At 41.3% G+C, this 20,338-nt stretch overlaps 1 protein-coding gene across 1 annotated transcript; it reads left to right on the top strand.

The window, feature by feature from the left end:
* Positions 1 to 5,288: 5,288 nt before the first annotated feature.
* On the top strand, positions 5,289 to 15,768 carry BRS3 (bombesin receptor subtype 3). Its single transcript, XM_075513255.1, has 3 exons — positions 5,289 to 5,719; positions 14,434 to 14,785; positions 15,361 to 15,768. The coding sequence occupies exons 1-3, from the start codon at positions 5,289 to 5,291 to the stop codon at positions 15,766 to 15,768; spliced, it is 1,191 nt and encodes a 396-aa protein (XP_075369370.1).
* The last annotated feature ends 4,570 nt before the right edge of the window (positions 15,769 to 20,338 follow it).

The following is a 20,338-nucleotide window of genomic DNA, read 5'->3' on the forward strand; positions in this document are numbered from 1 at the left end:
TAGACATTGTAACAAAATCAGAAGCTGTTTTCTTTGATTTTAACCAAGAAGATATCCGTCTTGTTGCTGTAACACTGAATGCTGCTCCTGACAGCTCATCCGAACTGACTTTCCATCTCACCTTCATAACACTGAGGGCTGGGATGGCATTATTTTTGCTCCTAGACATGCTGACAAGTCTTGTGGTGTTTGACAGGTAACTGGATAGCTCATCTTCAGTTCCAAGAAATGGGGATGCAGTTCCAATCAAACATTGCTGCAGGATTTGATGCCCTGAGTGCACAGCTCCCTCTGCCCTTGGTGCAGAATCAACGGTGCACAGGCGATGGGGAAATAAACCAATGTATTTTTCTCCTAAATGGTCAGTCTTCAACAATTAATGGTTACACTCTGCTATGAATGTGACACAGACAAGTAAATTGTCCCTGAAGTGTCCTAAAAAGATATTTTCCTTTTTCATAGCTCAGTAGTTGTTTTGTCTCCAAGTGCTGAGGACACTGGGCAACGGTAAAAAATCAAAATACAGGATAGGGAAGATGTTCCCATTTAGTGGTGAAAATCATCAGACTGACAGACACTGAAACCAGGCTCTTGCGCTCACAAGTAAAGAAACCCAGCACGGGCAGTGCCTTACGCAACCTCCCTCCCCATTGCCTGACGTTGGTAGCTCCGAAAAGGATGCCTGGCGAGATGGGGAGGTGATGTTCTCTCTGTTTAGGGAGGGACTCAGATGTAGCGCATGGAAATTCCTCATTCCTGTTCTCGCAGTGGGACAAGAGCAGAACTGGAAACAGCCCTGGATGTGTTAGTAATTTGCTCTAAACATGGACCGCTGTCTCTGACATCGATGCTCACTCCACGTGTGCGTTCGGGCTTTCCCGTTTAATACTTGCCTGCCTGAACACTAGAAAATGGACTGGGCAGAGTCACACAAGTCGTACAGCCCATCAAATGACTGTCAGATAAAAGCTTCGTCTTACTCTCGATGCGAGTTATGATACTCTTTGTCCCCTTGTCTTGCCATTATTTGTCATGCTATTGGCAATTTCAATTTAAAGAGAAGACACTGAAGCTGCAATACAGACGCAAGTCAGAAATAAGGCAATTACGCACACCCATCCCTGAGAGACGGCTGTCTCTAGAGCAGGGACTCCTCTGCCCAACACAAAGGTGGCAAAGCCAGTTCAGGAAACACTAGGAAGAAAAAGATATTTCAGATAACATAATTCTAGTTATAACTGCAGAGCCTTTTTATCAGCTAGAATTGTTAAAGGACTCCAGGTTAGGACTTCTTGGTGGAGGACCAAAACGCCTTCCTTCACCTTTGCACGTCAAAAGAAGACGACCTAAAAGAAAGGCTATTGAGATTTGCTGGAAGGCAGATTTACATTGATACGGGCAGACTGCTAGACTTCAAATCAGTTTTCTACCTCCAGGGAGGAGTAAGAGGAATGTGCCTGTGGTGACCCAACGGCAGAGTCCTGCTCTGTGCTGAAGAGCCTGGGCACATGGACAGCAGTCAGGCTCGTCTGTAGAAGAGACCTTAATCTGAGAAACGCCTTTTATAAGAGAGGATGCCACAACAGAGTCCACCAAAATTCAGGACTAGGATAGACAAGCTGTTTGGTATCTCTCTGCCGTTAACACCCGAAGAACAGAAACGTCAGTTCGCTCAGCAGAGAGACAGAGAGATGCACCAGCCAGCAATAAACAGATGGTGAAATTGCTAGGAGAGACAATCAAAGCAAGGGTCGAAAATGAGTTTGAGGCATAAAAGAAGAATTAAGACAACTAAATAGTTCTGTGCAGAAATGATAAAAACGATGACCTAAGAAAGTGAGTTACAAGAATCCTAAAAAAAACCCCGGCTGGCTAATATAGCTGTAGTTCACTGCGTATCAGTTTTGTGTTCCCAGCACTCTAGCTACAAAGGATTTTGCCATATTTGTATAAATAAATATCAACTCTGCATGACCAATGTACACTGAAATAATAAAAATGCGCTACACAAAATAATTACAACTTTGGAAAATCAATTTCTTTAATGGGAGTTAAGATTTTGGCTGTTTTCTCTGTATTTTAGCTTGGTGCAGAGCAAATGGTTCTGAAAGAGATTTTTCTGAGTGGGTGACACTACGCAGCACATGGAAATGACTGAAGTCAGCAGTCACACTGCATTAAAATAGAAAATTTGCATTAAAAATACAGCTAACTGATATACTCTTGAGTATTTTACTTGGGGTGTTTTTGCAGCGTGAAGTTCAAAAGGAACATTCCTTTCCTGTGAATGTTTTGTGTGTTTTCTGGTATTTTAAACAATGGCCAGAATTACTCAAATTGCTTTTCTCTTCACCAGAAGACAGAGCTCTAAAATAACGCCTTAGAGTTGTTTACTGTTTGGCATAATGAAGCCATTCTCTTCCTTTTCAGCTGGATTTGCACAACTGAAAGCTATCAGAATCTGCGTTAAAGACGTGGTGTGTTTCCTCCTGCCTGGTTTCTCCCCATGACACCAATGAAGGGCACACAAAATGGATGAACAGAAACACTGAAATTCTACCATCATAAACAAACTGCATATTTGATGTTTACTATCTGTCCTTCAGTCTTCTCGAATTTCCTTGGGTCTAGAGAATGTTGTTGTGTGTGCTTTTCCAAAATAATATTTTTTGTTTCCTAACGATCAATCAAGGCGGTATCTTATGCTCTATAAAGACAGAATGTGGCCGACTAGCTAAAACCTGCAGTAATACAAGGACTGCAGGAAGAATTGTGAGAAACGAAGGAGCTTCCTTCTGCCAGATTCCCCAAGGAGGCAGAAAGCTGGGAAAAATACAATCTCTCAGTAGAAAGAGAAAAAACCAAGTAGAATTTAACGTTGCTGTGAGCTGGGTTAGACATATATACTGTGGGCTATTAGAGAGAGCAGGAAAAATGTGTCTGTGTTTCCAGGTAATGCGGGCTTCTAAAGTGTGAAGCATCAGACTGAGCATTCAGGTTCAGATATATGAATTCAGGTCCAGTTTGGAATAAAACAGCACATGAAATACCAGGAGTAAACAGAATTTTAAGCCCTTGCTGCTTTCCGGGGTTGCTTTCATCTGTGGTACATGTTGGTGTGCTCAAGAGGTTTAAATATGTGTTGGGAGGTCTGTCACCTTTCCCTTCATACCTGAATCATCCCCCAAGCCAACTGCTGGGAGCATCTCACCGCTCAGAAGTCTCCAGTCCTCTGGATTATCTCTTACGCAGAGGGATATCAGTTCAGGTCCTCTATCCTGCTGTACAAAATGACTGAGTGACAGAATAAACCAAGCCTCAGATTTCACGTTGTCAGCCCTAATCTCTCGGATGGCTCTGAAAGCTCTGGGACTGTGAGAGGTTGGGATCTACGCTGCTAGCTGAACTTTGGTGCATCACCCAACCTCTAGTGGAATTCACGGCAAGTAACAAGTTTCTTTCAGCTAAATTCCAGTTTCAGCCAAACACCTGATGTTTCATTCACATGCCACCCTTGAGTACTCAACACTTGGTGGAGAGCAATTAGTTCCCAACGTTTGGTGATACCCTACTTCTCTACAGGAAATCTACACATTTTATGTAACTATCTGACACTAAGCTGTCACAATCTGCTACAGTTGCCGAACTCTATATTAAATATAATGCACAGTACCATGCCAGTGTGGGTGGACAACATAATCGGGCATCCTCAAAGGCACCTAAATCTGTGGGCAACCTACATACTGTGCCTGCATAAAAGGATGTATTATGGTTGATCGTGACAAGAACTTGTCTTCTAAAAGCACTTTCAAAAAATGTAATTGGAATTTTTAACCCATGCATCCTTTTTGTATCAGTGACTCTTTCTTCCACCTGGCCACAGTATTGGTCTTCTATCTGATCTACCATCTACCATCTGGTCTATCACCACCTGATACCTATGGCATAGTTGTGTTTGCAAGGATTGGGAGAGGGAAAATTAGACTTTTCATGCGTAGTACTTAGCGGAGTTTTTTTGAGTAAATGAAACAAACTTCATTTTCTATGTCTGTGTGTGTGCAGCTAAAGAGAAAGGGACTTGGCTATAAGATTACTTTTGTGATTTGAGCACAGTAGCTTCTCCACTTGAATGTCACAGCTGAAGAACAACCTGGAGGAAAAAATACTCCAGCTACTGATATTAATTTTCAAGGCATAAAGCTCCACCCTTTGATATTTTTCCACTTCCACTATTTAGAAATTAGATCTTGGCTTTCTTCATTTCAGGAGATTTAACTCAATAGGTCACATTCCTCATACTTTAGTTTACATTAAAGTTAATCAGGAGTTCATCACAGAGCAGAGTTTAAGATTTGACTGTTGACTAATCTAAAGATAAGAAAACCCATAGTACTAACATATTTGATAGAGATAGCATCATGAAAAGTTATTTTTCTCCCAGATATGAATCATCAGTTGTACCATCCAAAGCCAATAAATACATGGATTATTACAAGATAACAGGCTTCCGTACAGCAACTATCTATAACCTGTTCAAACTTCAGCATAAGTTGTGGTTTTGATGGCAATGGGACTGTTTCATGGGACAAACCTAAGCTTTAATATAAGTGTTAGCAGGATTATGGTCATAAATGTTGATCTTATATTGCCTTTTGGAAGGTCACTGCATTTCTGTGATAGAAAGACCAACCAGAGCATAGACAAGCACAGGCTGTCTCTATGGCTTTTTCAGCAAATACTATCCATACTCTGAGATATTTCATCTGCCATTAAGGTATACTGTAGAGTTTTCTGTTAAATTAGTATATACTATGCTTACCTGTACTGTTGAGAAAACTATGTCAGGTTTTCATGTTATTTCCTTTTTAGAATATTTTGGAAAATATTAAGAAACATTTGCCAGGTAATATGTAAACCCTAATGCTACAGTAATTACAATACAATATTTACTTGCCAGATACTTCCAAGGAAAAAACATCATTTCAGCTAATATCTTTAAAGAAACCCCTTCTCTCTTTTTTCCTCCTCCCTCTCTGCTCCACTAGCTGAAAAGCCAATAAAAAAATTCTCCACCTCCTACACAGTTCAGAACAAGATCTGTGTGCATTTCTCCTAGGCATGTTTTGAGACCCAGAAGGGGATGAAAGTAGTTAATGTGCAACGGGAATCTTAATTTCAGAGACAAATCTGTACCTTTCTATTGACCTTGCTGATATGCTGCAAGCTAAATATTAAACCATTTTTTGATCAGTTTAAGTCCAGCCTGGGGAGAAGAAACAGTTAAAGAAATGTCTCAAGTATACTTGCATTCAGCTAATCAGACTTTGTGTGCATCTACAAATGGTACAGAACTGAAATCAATCATTGATAATGAAACCACAAATGAAAAATGGACCGAAGACTCCTTTCCAGGATTAGAAATACTGTGCACAATTTATGTTACATATGCTGTGATCATTTCAGTGGGTCTCCTTGGAAATGCTATACTCATCAAAGTCTTTTTCAAGATTAAATCAATGCAGACGGTTCCAAACATCTTCATCACCAGCCTGGCATTTGGAGACCTACTACTTTTATTAACTTGTGTGCCTGTAGATGCAACACGTTATATTGTGGATACCTGGCTCTTCGGAAGAATTGGGTGCAAGCTGCTGTCTTTTATCCAGTTAACCTCAGTTGGAGTATCAGTGTTTACCCTGACTGTTCTCAGTGCTGACAGGTGGGTCTGATGCGACTGCTTTGCCAGGAGATACCGCAGGTGTGAAGTTAGAAATGAATAACAGAGCAGAAATGATCATTTTGCACAATATTAAATGGCACATTGTAATAGACTGAAAAAAAAAAAAAACCAACCCGGCACTCTCCCATTTAATTTTAAAATGTGTGTTAGAAAAATTGGAGCAGTTCTTTTTAATGGAGTGAAGTGAGAAAGACTCTTGAAGACTTTTGACCTTTTATTAGCTTGAAGTACAGTACAGGGGGTTTTTTCTCAATTGCATAGAAAAGGGAAATTGCTTAAGGCAGGAAAAAGACAGGATATTGGCGCTATCTAGTGGTGCACTCAAGTAGTCAGGGAAGATGAAAAAGAAAACTGTGAAAATGAGTGGAAATCAATGAGTCCTATGCACTCAGTGAGGCTCTAAAATCCTAGAACGTAAAAGATTGACATGTGGGGTAAAAAGCCAAAAGAAAATGCAGAATAGACTGGGGGAGAAATGAATGACTCTTAAGATTTTACGGTTACTCCAATACTGTAGTAATTTTCAGCTTGATAAGTGCTTAGTGTGACATGACACAATTTGAATATTTTCTCTTATAGTTCTTATGTCTTTTCCAGAGATATTTTAGCCCAGAGGTCCTGAAATTTAACTCAGGTTACAATGACAGTACCGTTAGTAGGGATCAGTGCTCCCATCTGACTGCTGTCAGGAGTTGCTGAACAGTCGGTTTTCCATGCACTTCTTTTCTGAATGAACAAAACTAAGATGAGATTTCAGTTCAATCAGCATGAGCATGTCAAGGAGCAGAAAAACCCAAAATGATTTTAGTATTAAGAGAGAAAAAGATTTTCATCTTGTATGCCAGCAATTGTGGATTGTATGTAATAGCAAGTAGTTCATGCATCCAGAATTTAAGCAATGCCACTGTTACTGTACTCCAAAAAAAATCAGCCAGCACAGGAATGGCCACACGGGGTCAGATCAAGGGTCCATGTAGGCCAATACCAGCCTCCAGCAGTGGTAGTATAAGGACAAGAGAAGACACATAGGAAGAATAAAAACCACTACGCAACACTACACTTATACTCTAAGCCTTCAGATGACCTCCTGAGCAGATGTGGTTTCTGTCTATTTAATAACCTCAATGTAATTCTCTTCTAGATCCTTGTTCAGCCTCTTCTTGAACTTGTTTAGCAATGACTTTTGCTGCGTGTTGCATAAAAAACTCCGTGTTTTTTTGCTTTGCACGTGGCTTCACTTGATGGCCCTGGCTCTTGTACCAGAAGAGACAGTGATCCCTATCCATCTCTCCAGGCTATTCATGTTACAGTCCATCCTTAGGATGGTTTTTTTGAGTTAAGGTGTGCAGAGCAGCACATGGTGTTCAAGAGTTGCATGAACCAGAGATACACATAATTGCACAACAGCCCCTTTTGCTCTCCACTGTTTTCCTAATAATTCCTAACATTTTGCTTTTTTATTGTTTTTTTTTAGGGTTTGGTGTGGGTTTTTCACTACTGCTGAATATTAAGCTGATGTTTTCACTGAACTATCTATCATAGCTCCAAGGTCTTGGTCCTGTATGATGCCAAGTCAGAATCCATCATGGACTAGATGACCTTACAGGTCCCTTCCAACCCCAACTATTCTATGATTCTATGATTTAGACACTTGCTTCTGTATCTAATTCTTATTGGTAGCTGTTACATAAATACTCCATGCTACATTTTCACAGGGTAACTATATGGTAAACTTACTGAGAAAGCTCACATCAGTCGTGTGCGCAATGCCAGACTATCATGTTCCAGTATGCTAGAAGAGCTCAAAGTCAGTAAAAATGGTATTTATTTGATAAATAGGAGTCCAGCTTGCAGTTTTCTATTCATATTTGCCTAGAGGAGAAAAAGACCAGATCCTCAGGTTGTGCAAAATGGTACAACTAAGCTATCTTATCCTCTGGATCCTTTTTCACTGCCTTTCCTTTATCCCAGTCTTGTGCCCCCCTGGAGGGGTCTCTTCCTTCTGCATCATCGAGAGTCCCTGACACTTTGGGAGCAGAGTATATTGTTTCCTGTGCTTCATCCACCTTTGTGACAGCTGGTCCTTTTTCCATGTCCCGTTTCCACACAGATTTTCACACGTCTGTAGATTTACTCAGATTTTTCTCATACATCTGTCGCGGATCCCGATTTAGAATGCTGCCGACTATGCCAATTTGTCGTGGATGAGTGGAATGCACCTCACTCAAAAGAGAGAAGTGGCAATATGTTTTATTGAGGTAAAATAATAATTTGACAGAGTTCAATAAATTCAATGGAAATTAATGAAGTTTGACAGTGGTTTACCAAGGTCCAATAAGTTTGATGGCAAGGTTCATCTTATTAATTACTGCATGGAAGAAACATAAAAAGTAAAGCTGAGTTAGGAAACCTTATGAAGTTTAACAAGCTATTCGTCACTTACCGAGGACCTGTTGCGGCATGGAATCTCTCAACATCAAGGAATAAGGGATCTCTTAAAGTCGAGGAGTAAGGGATCTCTCCCCCTCAGGCAAGGGAGGATCTCTGAGTCTCAGGGGAGGAATCTCAAACCTTGAGGCGTCCCTGCTCAAGGGGAGAGTCACCTGGCAGCAGTCTAGCCGCAATTCATGGGGACCTCAAATCGGGCTCATCCAACAATCTGCCGTTGGTAAAAGGTCTCTCTGCCTTGAGGTGCAACCTTCAGAGGTGTCCAACTCAAGGGGAGCTCACCGCCATGCAGCCATGCTGCCTAGCAGGGAGAGCTCAAAGAAGGCTCACTTAGGCTGTCATATTTATGGGGTAAAGTGGTTGGCTCCTAGTCAAATCATATGCGATGGAAAGGTATGCAGGAGGCTCCTTGTACTCACAACTTTCTTCGGTATTTTTGATAAATGAGTTTTGGAAAAGCCACCTGTTATTTATGCATTAATCACATGATTGGTGTTCCAAACTCATATGTATTAATGTTTACTGTGTCTCTCTGTTCCTTTGTGGGTTTTTGGAGAACAGGTTGAAACTAGAGGAGTTCTTGGCCCAGCTACAGCGCAGGCCTTTACCTCCTTTGGAGCCTGTACCAAACTACTGGTAGTTTGGTTAAGGGGTCGAGTGCGTCCATCGCACTCCACCCCGTGACTACAGTCAATCCACTTTATCAACTCACAGAGTGGTAGTACGGTTTCCTCTTGCCTCTATGTCATACATACATGGCGTGTTGCAGATCACTGGTAAGAGTCCCATTATTTGATAAGCTGTCTAGTTTAAGTGTCATAATTAATGTTAGTTATATACCATGTTGGCACACTTGCAGATGCACAGTAAGCAAACATTTTTAGTATAAAATATTACTATTAATTCCATTTTGTACATTATTGGGTGATTTCACTTGATGAACAAGGAGTATTTGCTTCATTATGTACCAAATCTTTTCAGACAGAAAGATTATAAGTAATAAGCGTAATAATGTTAGAGCTAATAAAATCACAACTGGATGAAGCATTCAGTTCAAAGTTCCTGTTGCTGTTGGTGACCATCCAAATACGGTATCCCACCAGTGATGTTCTCCATCCTTTTTTACTCTTTCCAGAACATGGTATATTTCTTTTGCATCATGATGAACAGTAATCATGATTCTTCGTCCATTTGCTTGAACTTGTTTCAGCAATCGGTAGAGATCACCATGCTGTAATAGCTTTCTTATCAACCTAAGATTCATTCCCATAGGGGTAGGCAATAAATCTTGATACAATGTAGGGTTAGATTGTAGCAACTGGTGGGTTGTGACAAGACCTGAATAGTTGAAGTCGCATCCCATAATTTTGGTAAAATTACAAATGCAGATATTTGAGTGATTATATGTCTCTACAGTGGTGGTGTCCGTAAATATAGAATTACAAAGGGTTCTCATACAAACACACCCATTTCCAACATATATAAGTACAGTTTCAGGAGTTTCATCAGGTTGTCTTTCAAAATGACAAACATTTTGTTCACTGTCAAGACAAATGTCTTGGGCCTTAATGGTATTACTTTCACAAATAAATCCCTCTTGTTCCCGTACAACACATGCATCAACATCAACGGTTTGCCATTTGCTCCCCTTTTGTTGGGCCCACACTCTATGTTCTAGCAGATAGAGGACAGTTCCGTTGTGGTTTAATCCCAGTGCAATGACTGGGTATACGCTGTATACCGAAGCATTGCGTATTGTTAAAACAAAAGCTGTGGCTTTACTGTCGGTGGTGTCAGAAGTGAAGCTGACTAGACACCACCAGGATTGGAATTCCTTTTCAAATTCAGGTGCATTATCCCAGATTACCTTTCGAATTTCAGTGGGTAAGGTGCCCTCTTCACCTTCTCTTACAATCGCTGCCACAGTAGCCTGTACCCACAGTTGCTGCACCTAGTGCATTCACAATTAGTTTGTGGTACTTTTCATTAATTCTTTCCCATTGGGGTAATATATCAGATAGGAGCCATTGGTTAGTTCCCAACGCAAATAGAGAGGATTGCAATGGATGCTCTAATTTGTGTAAATTACTTGTTGCTGAGCTTATTTTGATTGCTAAAACTTCAGCAGCCATGCTGTTTAATACTCCTAATCCTGTTCCTATGATACCAGTCACATCTCTTCTTGATCGTTCTGGAGAGGTGAGGGTTCGTCCATGCAACCACGCTAACCATCCTCCGCAGGACGTGCTTAGGAATGGTGAGCAAGTAGGTTTAATTGCAGAGATATTGATCTGCAGTGATAGTTCCGCTCGTTTGAGGGACCATGACGGATTAAACAACACTTGCTGTTGGCCTGCGTAAGGTCCAATTTCAGAAATTTGTGGGGATAGAGTTTTCTTATATTTTACAATTGGGGCAGATGTTAAGTGAGAAGTGGTGGATGTTGTTGTGCTAGCCTCAGCAACATCTATTTTGAAGTGAAATGACAGTCCCATGTCTCTGTGAGTCCAGATGCAGATTATGAAAACAGGTTGTACTAAGGTAAAATTGTACCAACAGTCCAATCTTTCAGCGGCGCAAAGTTTTGTATCTTTTGTTGTTGGGTTTGATGTAATGTTGTACATAGAAATCTCATATGCCTTCTCATGGGTAGACCCATCGATCATCTGGCATCCTATTTTAATTTCTTCCCCTGCTGTTCTCTGAAGTAGGGGAACTTTGCCATAAGCTTAATCTTTATACCAGCTCCACTCATTCTCTAAGTGCACTTCAGTTCCGTGCATGACCACGGTGGAAAGATTTAAATTTCTCCTGTTAGCGTGTGTTCCCATGCTCCCGATGTACTCAATATGAGCTTGGGACCATGGCCGTTCTAGGGTTCTTTGCCCACAGGTTAGGAGGAGCAGCCTTGTCAGGGTTTGGCCTAACATGAACACAGCATTTCTGTCTGCCATCCTGCGGGGTGCTGTAAGAGAGAATAACGACTTGTTTCGGTGGAGAGAGTCCGAACAGGTTACCCTGTTAAAAAGAAGGAAAAATCCACCACGCACTGATTCTGTTTTGTCCCATTGCTATCTATCAGTAGCTTCCCAGGCCAGTGGACCACGAGGTTCAGTTAGAGTCATAGGTACAATTCCGATTTGTGGTAAATTTATGACAAGTTGTCCTGGCTGTAATGCTATCGGATACTCTCTCTTCCCCGTAGGTGGAGCGCTAAGCTTGGTTTTTGCAAAGAATGCTTGGCTCACAGGGCTCCCGGTGGGCCCATACCGATTATTCAATTGATGAAGTACTTTGGAAAGTCGAGTATCCCACTGGGCCTCGTGTGGCTTAAGGCTCTTTTTTAATAAGCCATTAGCTCTTTCTACCATCCCATTTGATTGAGGATAGCAGGGGGTATGAAATGGCCATTGAACTTCTTCCTGCTTTGCCCATTCTTGCACTTCCTTGCTGGAAAAATGTGAGCCGTTGTCACTTTGGGTGACATCGGGAGTTGGTAGACCTGAAAACCAAGAGGATAATCCTCTAACGGTGCTCTGACCCTTAGCCTTCTGACATTTAGTTGCCATAATTAGGCCTGAGATGACCTCTACTCCTGTGAGGATGGATCGATATCCCGAGGAGAGTTTAAAGGGTCCCACATAATCAATTTGCCATGTTGACCATAGGGTTTTTCCTTTATTAATGTGTAGGGGTGGTGTTTTAGCAGGGTGGTCCATTTGCAATTTCAATTTATATTGGGGGCATTCCATAAGGATGGTTTCACACGTTTTCCTGTTTAGAGGCCAACCTCGGCTTTGGGCTGCAAAATAAAGTGACTGTTTCTAGCAAATTAAATGGCCTTCTAGTCTGAACAGGTTGCCCTTGGTGTATTTTCTCAACTTGTTTAACTGCTCGGTCTAAAGACGAAGTCCCTTTTCCCATTTGGAATATCTCTGTTCTGTCTCTTTAAATGCGGTTGAACTAAATATTAAAGGTCTTTTTGGCCCGTTCAGCCCAGTCTGGAATAGATTGCAATAAGTACCATGTTCTGCAAAACCCCATCCTGCTATAAAGGGTTGCAGGGGTGTACTGGCCCCAGTGACTGACATGTTTTTAATTCCTGTATTAGGGTTTTGACTGCCTCTTCATGTTCTGGCTTCCATTTCCACGGTTCTCCTTTTCAGAAAAGTGAGTACAGTGGGCAAGGAATGATAGAGAATCCAGGTACATGGTTCCTCCAGTACCCTAAAGTACCCATGGGTTGTAATTCTTTCCTAGATTGGGGCATCTGCAATTGTTCTATTTTACTCAGGGTGTCCAGTGGAATTGCTGCACTACCTGCAATCCACCAAGTATCTAAAAATTTTACTTTTCTACTTGGTCCCTGACATTTTTCAGGTAGAACTTCAACTTCTGCTTTATACAGTGCCTGCCACACTGCTGCTGCTGCTTCTCCCACTTTTTCATGGGAGGTCCCTCCGATTCGAGTATCACCTATATATTGGTACAGTTTCACATCTTGAGGGAGTTCAGCAAGCACAGCATGAGCAATCATGGGTGAATGTTTATACCCCTGTGGGAGTCTGTTAAAGGCGTATTGCATACCTGCCTAAGTAAAAGCAAATTTCTTTTTATCTTCCTCCTGTAAGGAGACCATGAAGAACATATCTCTGACATCTAGCATGGATGTGCGGCTGCTTGTAGTGTGGCTGTTAAAGTTGCAATATTAGGTGCTGCAGCCGTTGGTGGGGCTGTGTTGGCTTTTAGGTGCCGATAATCAATTGTCAGAAGCCATCTCCCATCTGGCTTTCGGATTGGCCAGACCCGTGAATTATATGGGGAGTGGGTTCTGGAAATAATGTGCCTTTTTTCCAAATCTGTTATTACTTCAGAAATTCCAGTTCGTGCCACAGCGGAAATCAGATATTGCGGTACATTAGTAATTTTTGAATCAGGGCGAGATTGAATCCTGCACATGCACTGCAGCCTCCCGCTTTCTCTCAGGGTTAGGGTTGGCATTGGAACCGAAGGACCACACACTGCCGTCCGGCAGGTGCCAGGTTTGACCGTTCAAAACTTCGAAACTCAAAATATTTTCATTGTGATCTTTAACTGCAAAGCGAGTAGACGACATGCGCTTCTCGCCCGGGAGCCATAAATTAACTTTTGTAGTTTGGCAAATAACACTTGCTCCGTTTACTTCGGTGACTTTAACTCTCTGCCATCTGGGTCGCACATCCAGCTTCTCGGCATCCTGTTGTGTTAGTACTGAAATCTGTGCTCCTGTATCTATTAGAAATTTTATCAGTTGTCTTGAGGGCCAACTGGAACTAAAATGTAAGGGCCTCCTTCATTTAGCCATTGGTAGGCTTCCACTCTCCAGACGGACAGGCCCAATTGCCATCCTGGTGCTATTCATTTTTTGATCTCAAGGTTTATAATTCATCCCTAAGGGAGAGGAAAGGGTTATCGCTCTTCCTTGGAGCTGGCAATGGTGCGGGAGTATTCGGAGTATGCTCTCTCCTTTCGCCATCATTGCGTTTCTGGAACGCTTGAATTAGGCTCAGGATAGAGAGTAGACCGCCCCTTAATTGCGGCTCTGGGAATGCCAGTGCTTTCCTCCACAGTTCATTTCTCCGCTCCCAAGACTCTGCTCATGGGTCTTCAGGTGTATTTTCCCTTGGCCGAGTTCCCGTTCCCTGGGGGTTGTTTGTTTTACTCAGTCCACAGGCTGCAGAATCACAGCCACGAATCCACAACAGTGTTAGCTGCTGTTTTATAAATATGAATGAATACTGGAGCATTATTTTGAGCCAGATCACTGCACTCAGCTGGGATCTTAAGAACAAGGAAGAAAGGAGGGGTGTACATGCTTGGTTTCATGTATGTATAAAATAGTTAACCTGTTTCATACTTTTACCAGTTTTGCATACTAATTCCCTCATTTACCTTTCTAGGCAGTGCCATAAAAATAGGAGAGGTGATTGCCCTTACTGATCCTAACCCAAACAGTAGAAGTCATCTTTACTTAGGAAGGCTTTAATGCCAAGTCCTGACAGCCGATTCATTAAAATACATGCTTAAACTTAACTTTTACATTTCCATCTTAATTACAAAGAGCTAGTTTCTGTTTTCATTTCCAAGACGATTCTACCACCCTTAGTTTAGCGAGAACAGAGATGGCTTTATCCTCAAGAAGTCTGCAATGTCAATGCTTGCGTTATTTCTGTATTTATTCTGACAATGATGTTGGTTGGTTTTAGGTACAGAGCCATCGTTAAGCCCTTGGAACTGCAGACTTCAGATGCGCTCCTGAAGACCTGCTGTAAAGCTGGCTGTGTTTGGATCGTCTCGATGATATTTGCTATCCCAGAGGCTGTTTTTTCAGATTTGTATTCCTTCAGCAATCCTGAGAAAAATGTAACTTTTGAGGCATGTGCCCCCTACCCTGTATCTGAGAAGATCCTGCAGGAAGCCCACTCCCTGCTTTGCTTCTTAGTGTTCTATATAGTACCCTTAGCTGTCATTTCTGTCTACTATTTTCTTATCGCCAGAACTTTATATAAAAGTACATCCAACATGCCAGCAGAAGAACATGGTCATGCCCGTAAGCAGGTAAGCTATGATCAAGCACTAAAGTGTCCAATTTTCCAAAATCTATCATGCTGATTAAGTCTGAATTCTTGAGTGCCAAACCTTTACCTGATAATAGAGTAAAAAGCTCCATAAACTCAGCCCATATTAGCAATCCAAATTCAACTATGCACTTAAGCACATGCTCATGACTCATGAACTTAATTGTGAGTGTGCATGCTTTCCTGAAGAGGGATGGGGTTTGTTTTGCTTTATTATGACCCTATTAAACTCAGGAGTTACAACGCTGAATTGTAAACACTGAGACCATGTGAGCTGACACATTAACTATTGTACTTTTAAATCCTAGTCTAGATGAGATTGCCATGTGATTTCTAATGGAAAGGGAATGTGCTCTGCACTGGAAATACTTTGTTCAAAAAAATATGAAATAGATTTATTTTTCTGTTGGTTTCTTGGTTGTTTTTTTCTTTCCATTTTGCTTTTTTGGTCACTAATGCATTTAGACTTTTACTCCCCTTTGAAAATCAGCACCAACTACATAAACGTGTGTTACTAATTGCTATTAATACCAGATATGCATTATTTTCTCGTAGATTGAATCCCGCAAGAGAGTTGCAAAAACAGTGCTGGTGCTTGTTGCTTTGTTTGCCTTTTGCTGGCTGCCTAACCACATCCTCTACCTATACCGCTCTTTTACATACCATGCTTCTGTAGATGCTTCCACCTTTCATCTGATAGCTACTATTTTTTCCCGTGCCTTGGCCTTCAGCAATTCCTGCGTCAATCCGTTTGCTCTTTATTGGCTGAGTAAAAGTTTCCGGCAACATTTTAAAAAGCAAGTCTCATGTTGCAAGGCAAAATTTCGTACAAAGCCTCCCAGTGCTACCCACAGTAGTACACCTACCAGAGCCCTGTCAGTCACGGGCAGCACGCATGGCTCAGAAATCAGTGTTACACTGCTAACAGATTATAGTATCACAAAAGAAGAGGAAAGCGTTTAGTCCGTCTGGGATGAAGAAGGACAAAAACCGAGCCTTTGCAATCAAGTCACTACTACTGGGATCCTAGAAAGAGGTGCAATGCCTTGCCCTGTCTGGAAAGAATTTTCATCAGGAGTTCCTCATTTTTTAAAAAAATATACAATAAAGAAATCAAACTGTGTGGGAGAAGAAGCTGCAACAGCTGAACTTTCCAGCGTAAACTCAAAGGGATTGTTCACGTTCCCAAGCACGAGCACGGATCCTTCGCTGGCATTCCTGGACTGGGCAGGACAGGAGTCAGCAGAGTTGGTGCAAGAACTGGCTGTGAGGATGGTTTTGTTCTTGGCGACTTGTTCTTTGACTTGTGACTGAGGGCTCCCTCTGTCAAGTACTTGCAACTACAGCAAGCAAGCAAACCCATGTATTTCATAACATGATCAACCAGGCAGATTTTTGATTTATTTCTTTTCTTGTTCTGAATGTTAAAAATTGGTAAACGCATCAGAAAGCATGCTAAAATGAAAGGAAGCTAAGGCTTGTAGTACGGTGTAGTAAAAAACGAAAAAGCGTTATGGGCCAGGTCCACACTAGCCTTTGCTCTGTCAGTGACTTGCTTTGAAACTCTGGGTAAGAGCTGGCTGCTGTGTAAAGAGATGCCCTTCTCAGTTCCTAAGGAAGTCAAGGGAACCAGCAGGTGATCATCGCTCTTAAAAAGCTATAATCATCTTTAACCACACTTGTAAAATTCTTTGCGATCTATGGGTAAAACATCTCGATAGCGCAGAGTTCTTTATTGTTACAGCGATTTAACATCAAGAAATTGGGGTGGATCTGTATTAGAGTTCTGGTTTGGATCTACAGTGCACTTTTGATGTGAAGTGCTCAAACGTCCCCTCCTGCCTTACTTTGCTCTGTCTCCCAGAGTGGTCTTGAGTGCACAGCCTGGATTTCTCTCAGATGAAACTGTGCGTCCAGTCCACGGAACCAGACTAGAGTGAGTTTGAAGTAAAGCCCCCAAAAGTGTATGGCATGGGGGGTCAGGTTAACCATTTACCTCCACAGATCCACTCCTGCTGTAGTGTACATGGTCATATCTAAGTGGTCTGCACATTTTCAAGCAGGCTGAGAGAGCTGGATTTTTCTATTGCACTAATTTTCTATTCTTCAAGTTACTCAAGTAGTATCCCTTTTTAATATTAGGATAGATTGTCATTATGAGATAGGCCTTCTAATCTCAAATCCACTGATTTTATGACTCCGCATGCAGAGGCAAGTCAGTGACAGCCTATCATGGGCAGCCTGTGCGTCCCGAAAAAGCTCCGCAGCACCGCTGGCACGGACTGTCTTCCCATCAGGAAACACAGGAGGCACGTCTTCCTACCCCACATGACAAAAATGTTGAATGACACTTATTTTTATGAATTTTGTGTACCCTGAACCAAAATTTTGTCCTGTGGGCATTGGTGATAGAAAACACAATAGATTTTCCATTGCTTAAACTAAGGGACTTCTACCTCAAAGAAGAATTTGTGCGTTAAAGTATAGAAGAGAGGTTGCAACATATGAATTAAACAAAATAGTGCTGTCAGTCACAGAAGTTTCAATTTTAACTAACCCTTGAAGATATAACGCCCCTCCAGCTGCACAGAGCCCCTAACAACACGCGGATGGAAATCCATCCATCCATGCACCATTATTTGAGTTCATTATAAGATGAGAAAATCTATTTGCAGTCTCTCTCTGTTGACTGCCCTAATCAGAATAATAAAACCAAACTATAAATCCCAAGGCCATTGGAGTACAACCTCTGTTGTTATCTTAAACCAGTTTAATGACAGTCCATTTTAATCCCATCAGGCCTGGCCTTATTTTACTACACTCTTCATGTTACAAGCCGCAAGGCTATAAGCACTAATTTTCAAAGGGATTCTCCCTTTTATTGTACCTGTTGTACACGAGGATAGCACCACTGAAATAAATGGAAATGTAACAACACAGAAATACAATTTATGGCAAAGCAGACTCCAGAAACCTTATTTTACTCTCTTTGTCTTAATATAACACATTCCCTGGTAGTGAGCTATGTACAAATATAACAAACATATTGCACTGGTATTTTCCCCTTCTCTTTTTTCTTAATGGAGTTGCAGGGTGAGACTGAAATAAGTAAATAAGCCTACACACTTATGAGCCTACTTTTATCTTCCTGGATCTTACTATAGGGACTTTAAACAAAAGAAAAATCAACAAACATTACAGTTCCTTACATCATTCTTTATTCCAGCTTATTAAAGCCTTTGGAAAACAAATCTGCCACGGTTCTGGACTTCACAATTTGTCTCTGTTGGAAAACAAATTTCCCACTGCAAAATCCTTGGCTACACCCTCACAGTAGCCCTTAAACCCCCCAGTTTCCTAATTTACCATTTTCCTTGCTTTGCATGCAGCTACTTTTTGCTTGTGTAACTACTCCTCTGACTGGATGGTCTATCTATTGCTAATATATCCTGTTACGAAATTGATGTTTTTGCTATATGCTGCACGTTTTGGTTAAAGACTGGCAATATTTCAAGCCATAATTTAACTATTCTGTGTACTTTATGCTTTTATAATTCTGTACTTTCAAATCTTCATGACGTTGTATTGGAGTGATATATTGGTCCACATTTATTTTTATCTAAACAATCTGATATTATTCATTCCATCTATTCCCCCAATATAATTATCCATACAATGTCTCCACATTACCATAACTGGATTTAGGGGAAAAGGGTTGTTTCCTTTGCAATCTTTTCTCAGTGTTCCAAAAACCAGTTCTTTCACCCCTAGGTAACACAAGTGTAATTCTACAAGAGCATATGGGAATAATGTCTGTTTACAGAAATATTGAGTGTTATTTAGCAAAGAACTGGCATGAATAATTAGGGTTTTACTATTTATATCCACAATGAAAGAACAGGTAGGAAAAAGGCACAAAATACTGAAAGGCAAGACTCCATCAAAGGTCTTGTTCATGTGGAGTCTTACTGAGTAAGTAAATACGATTTCTAGGATGTAGCTTTTTTACAGTTTGTTTTGTGAATGAGATGTACACATTAACAGCTTTAATACACACAAATGTAACAATTAATGTTCACATTAGCAGCAGGTTTAGTATCAGTACTCTAATTTGTGCTGTCACTACGAGATTCTGGTTTAGTTTAAAAAAAAAAATCCACAAAAATGAACAGAACCTTGTCAAAGCATGGATATAGTGTAACAGACTGCATCCCCAGCAAATGGCAGAGAATATTAAAGTCAGTTATGAAATTATAGCCATTTTAAAGCTCACCCTCCTTTTTTCATAGAAAGTATTGTTTTATTTTACATAGTTAAATATGGGCTGCCCGCTGACACTCATGTGTTTCTGCTAAGAATATTACAATTAAAGAATAAGCTGAAGTTACACACAGCTACAGCACTTACACTTTTCAATCAGTGGTACTTACAGTTAAAAAATACAGGCTCTAATCTGCGTTTAGTTATGGGCTCTGCCACAGATGGTCCCCTCAGTGCAAGGTGAACTGTTTTGTGGAATTTCCTTTGCCAGCATAGGAAAGGGTATTGAATTTTTAGCACATCTGGATCTGGTCCTGTCAGTTTTCACATCGTGAGGACTTCTCCTCACTCTCACTAGTTTGTGTAACAGCTACAGGCTCCAGCCCCACGGAAAGCCCGACGAGGAATAATCTCTCTGTACTTAACCACTAGTTACTACCTCCTTGATTTAACATAACAAAGCATCTTAAGAAAAGGGTGTTAACTCTTCACCTAATTAAGTATTAGCTAGTGAATTGCTGGTTCCCATCTAATAGACAGCAAAACACCACTTTACAGAAACCCAGATTTCGGTACTTTTAGTAGGTCCTATCTCTAGACCAACAATCAGCTCTGGTGAACCAAGATTGCCTTTTATCACATAGAAGAGTCAGACACAGATACAAAATCATCATGCTAATGACTCCTTTTAATATTTACTTTGAGACATTTTGTCAAGATTTAAAACGGCGTTTCTTGCCAGCTTAGACTGATCCGAGCTGTGTAACGCTCGAGCTCTTCACACCATGTCCAGAACATGCAGCTTGCAGCAGCAGTGCTTGTGCAGCCATGAATTGTATCATTTCAAGGATGTGATTGAGAGGAAAGCTGTCTTGACCCCCCAAAATGACAAGTTTCCAGCCGAGCCAGCTCCCCGGGCTGGCTCACTGTGCTGCCTTTACTGAAGAGGAAGAGAACAGATGGTGGTGACACGGCAAGAAGCTGTGCCGCAGTAGCTGCCGTCATGCATGCTGTTATCTGCGGAAGGTGTGAGGGAATTTGAGGTAGTTTGTCCTCATAGCTACATTAAAGTGTGCAGATCAGATTTACCATGCACTAACCCTGCTGCACACAAGCATGCTCTCACTTCCATCAGATTGAGATTAAATTTGGATCTCCTACTCCCCAGGACAGTGCCCCAATGACTTGCTGTAGGCAGATCTGCACACTAGGGAAATCTATACTGCCTGGGCACAGACTTCACGACATTTGCTCAGTTATGAACGTAAAAAAC

This window comes from Mycteria americana, chromosome 10 (genome assembly GCF_035582795.1).
Source record: "Mycteria americana isolate JAX WOST 10 ecotype Jacksonville Zoo and Gardens chromosome 10, USCA_MyAme_1.0, whole genome shotgun sequence".
Classification (NCBI taxonomy): Eukaryota; Metazoa; Chordata; class Aves; order Ciconiiformes; family Ciconiidae; genus Mycteria; species Mycteria americana.

Excerpts from the sequence above, each read along its gene's own strand:
- BRS3 (XM_075513255.1), top strand. The coding sequence starts at position 5,289 with ATGTCTCAAGTATACTTGCATTCAGCTAATCAGACTTTGTGTGCATCT. Across the intron at positions 5,720-14,433 it reads ACTGTTCTCAGTGCTGACAG|GTACAGAGCCATCGTTAAGC; the intron begins GTGGGTCTGATG and ends GGTTGGTTTTAG. Across the intron at positions 14,786-15,360 it reads ATGGTCATGCCCGTAAGCAG|ATTGAATCCCGCAAGAGAGT; the intron begins GTAAGCTATGAT and ends ATTTTCTCGTAG.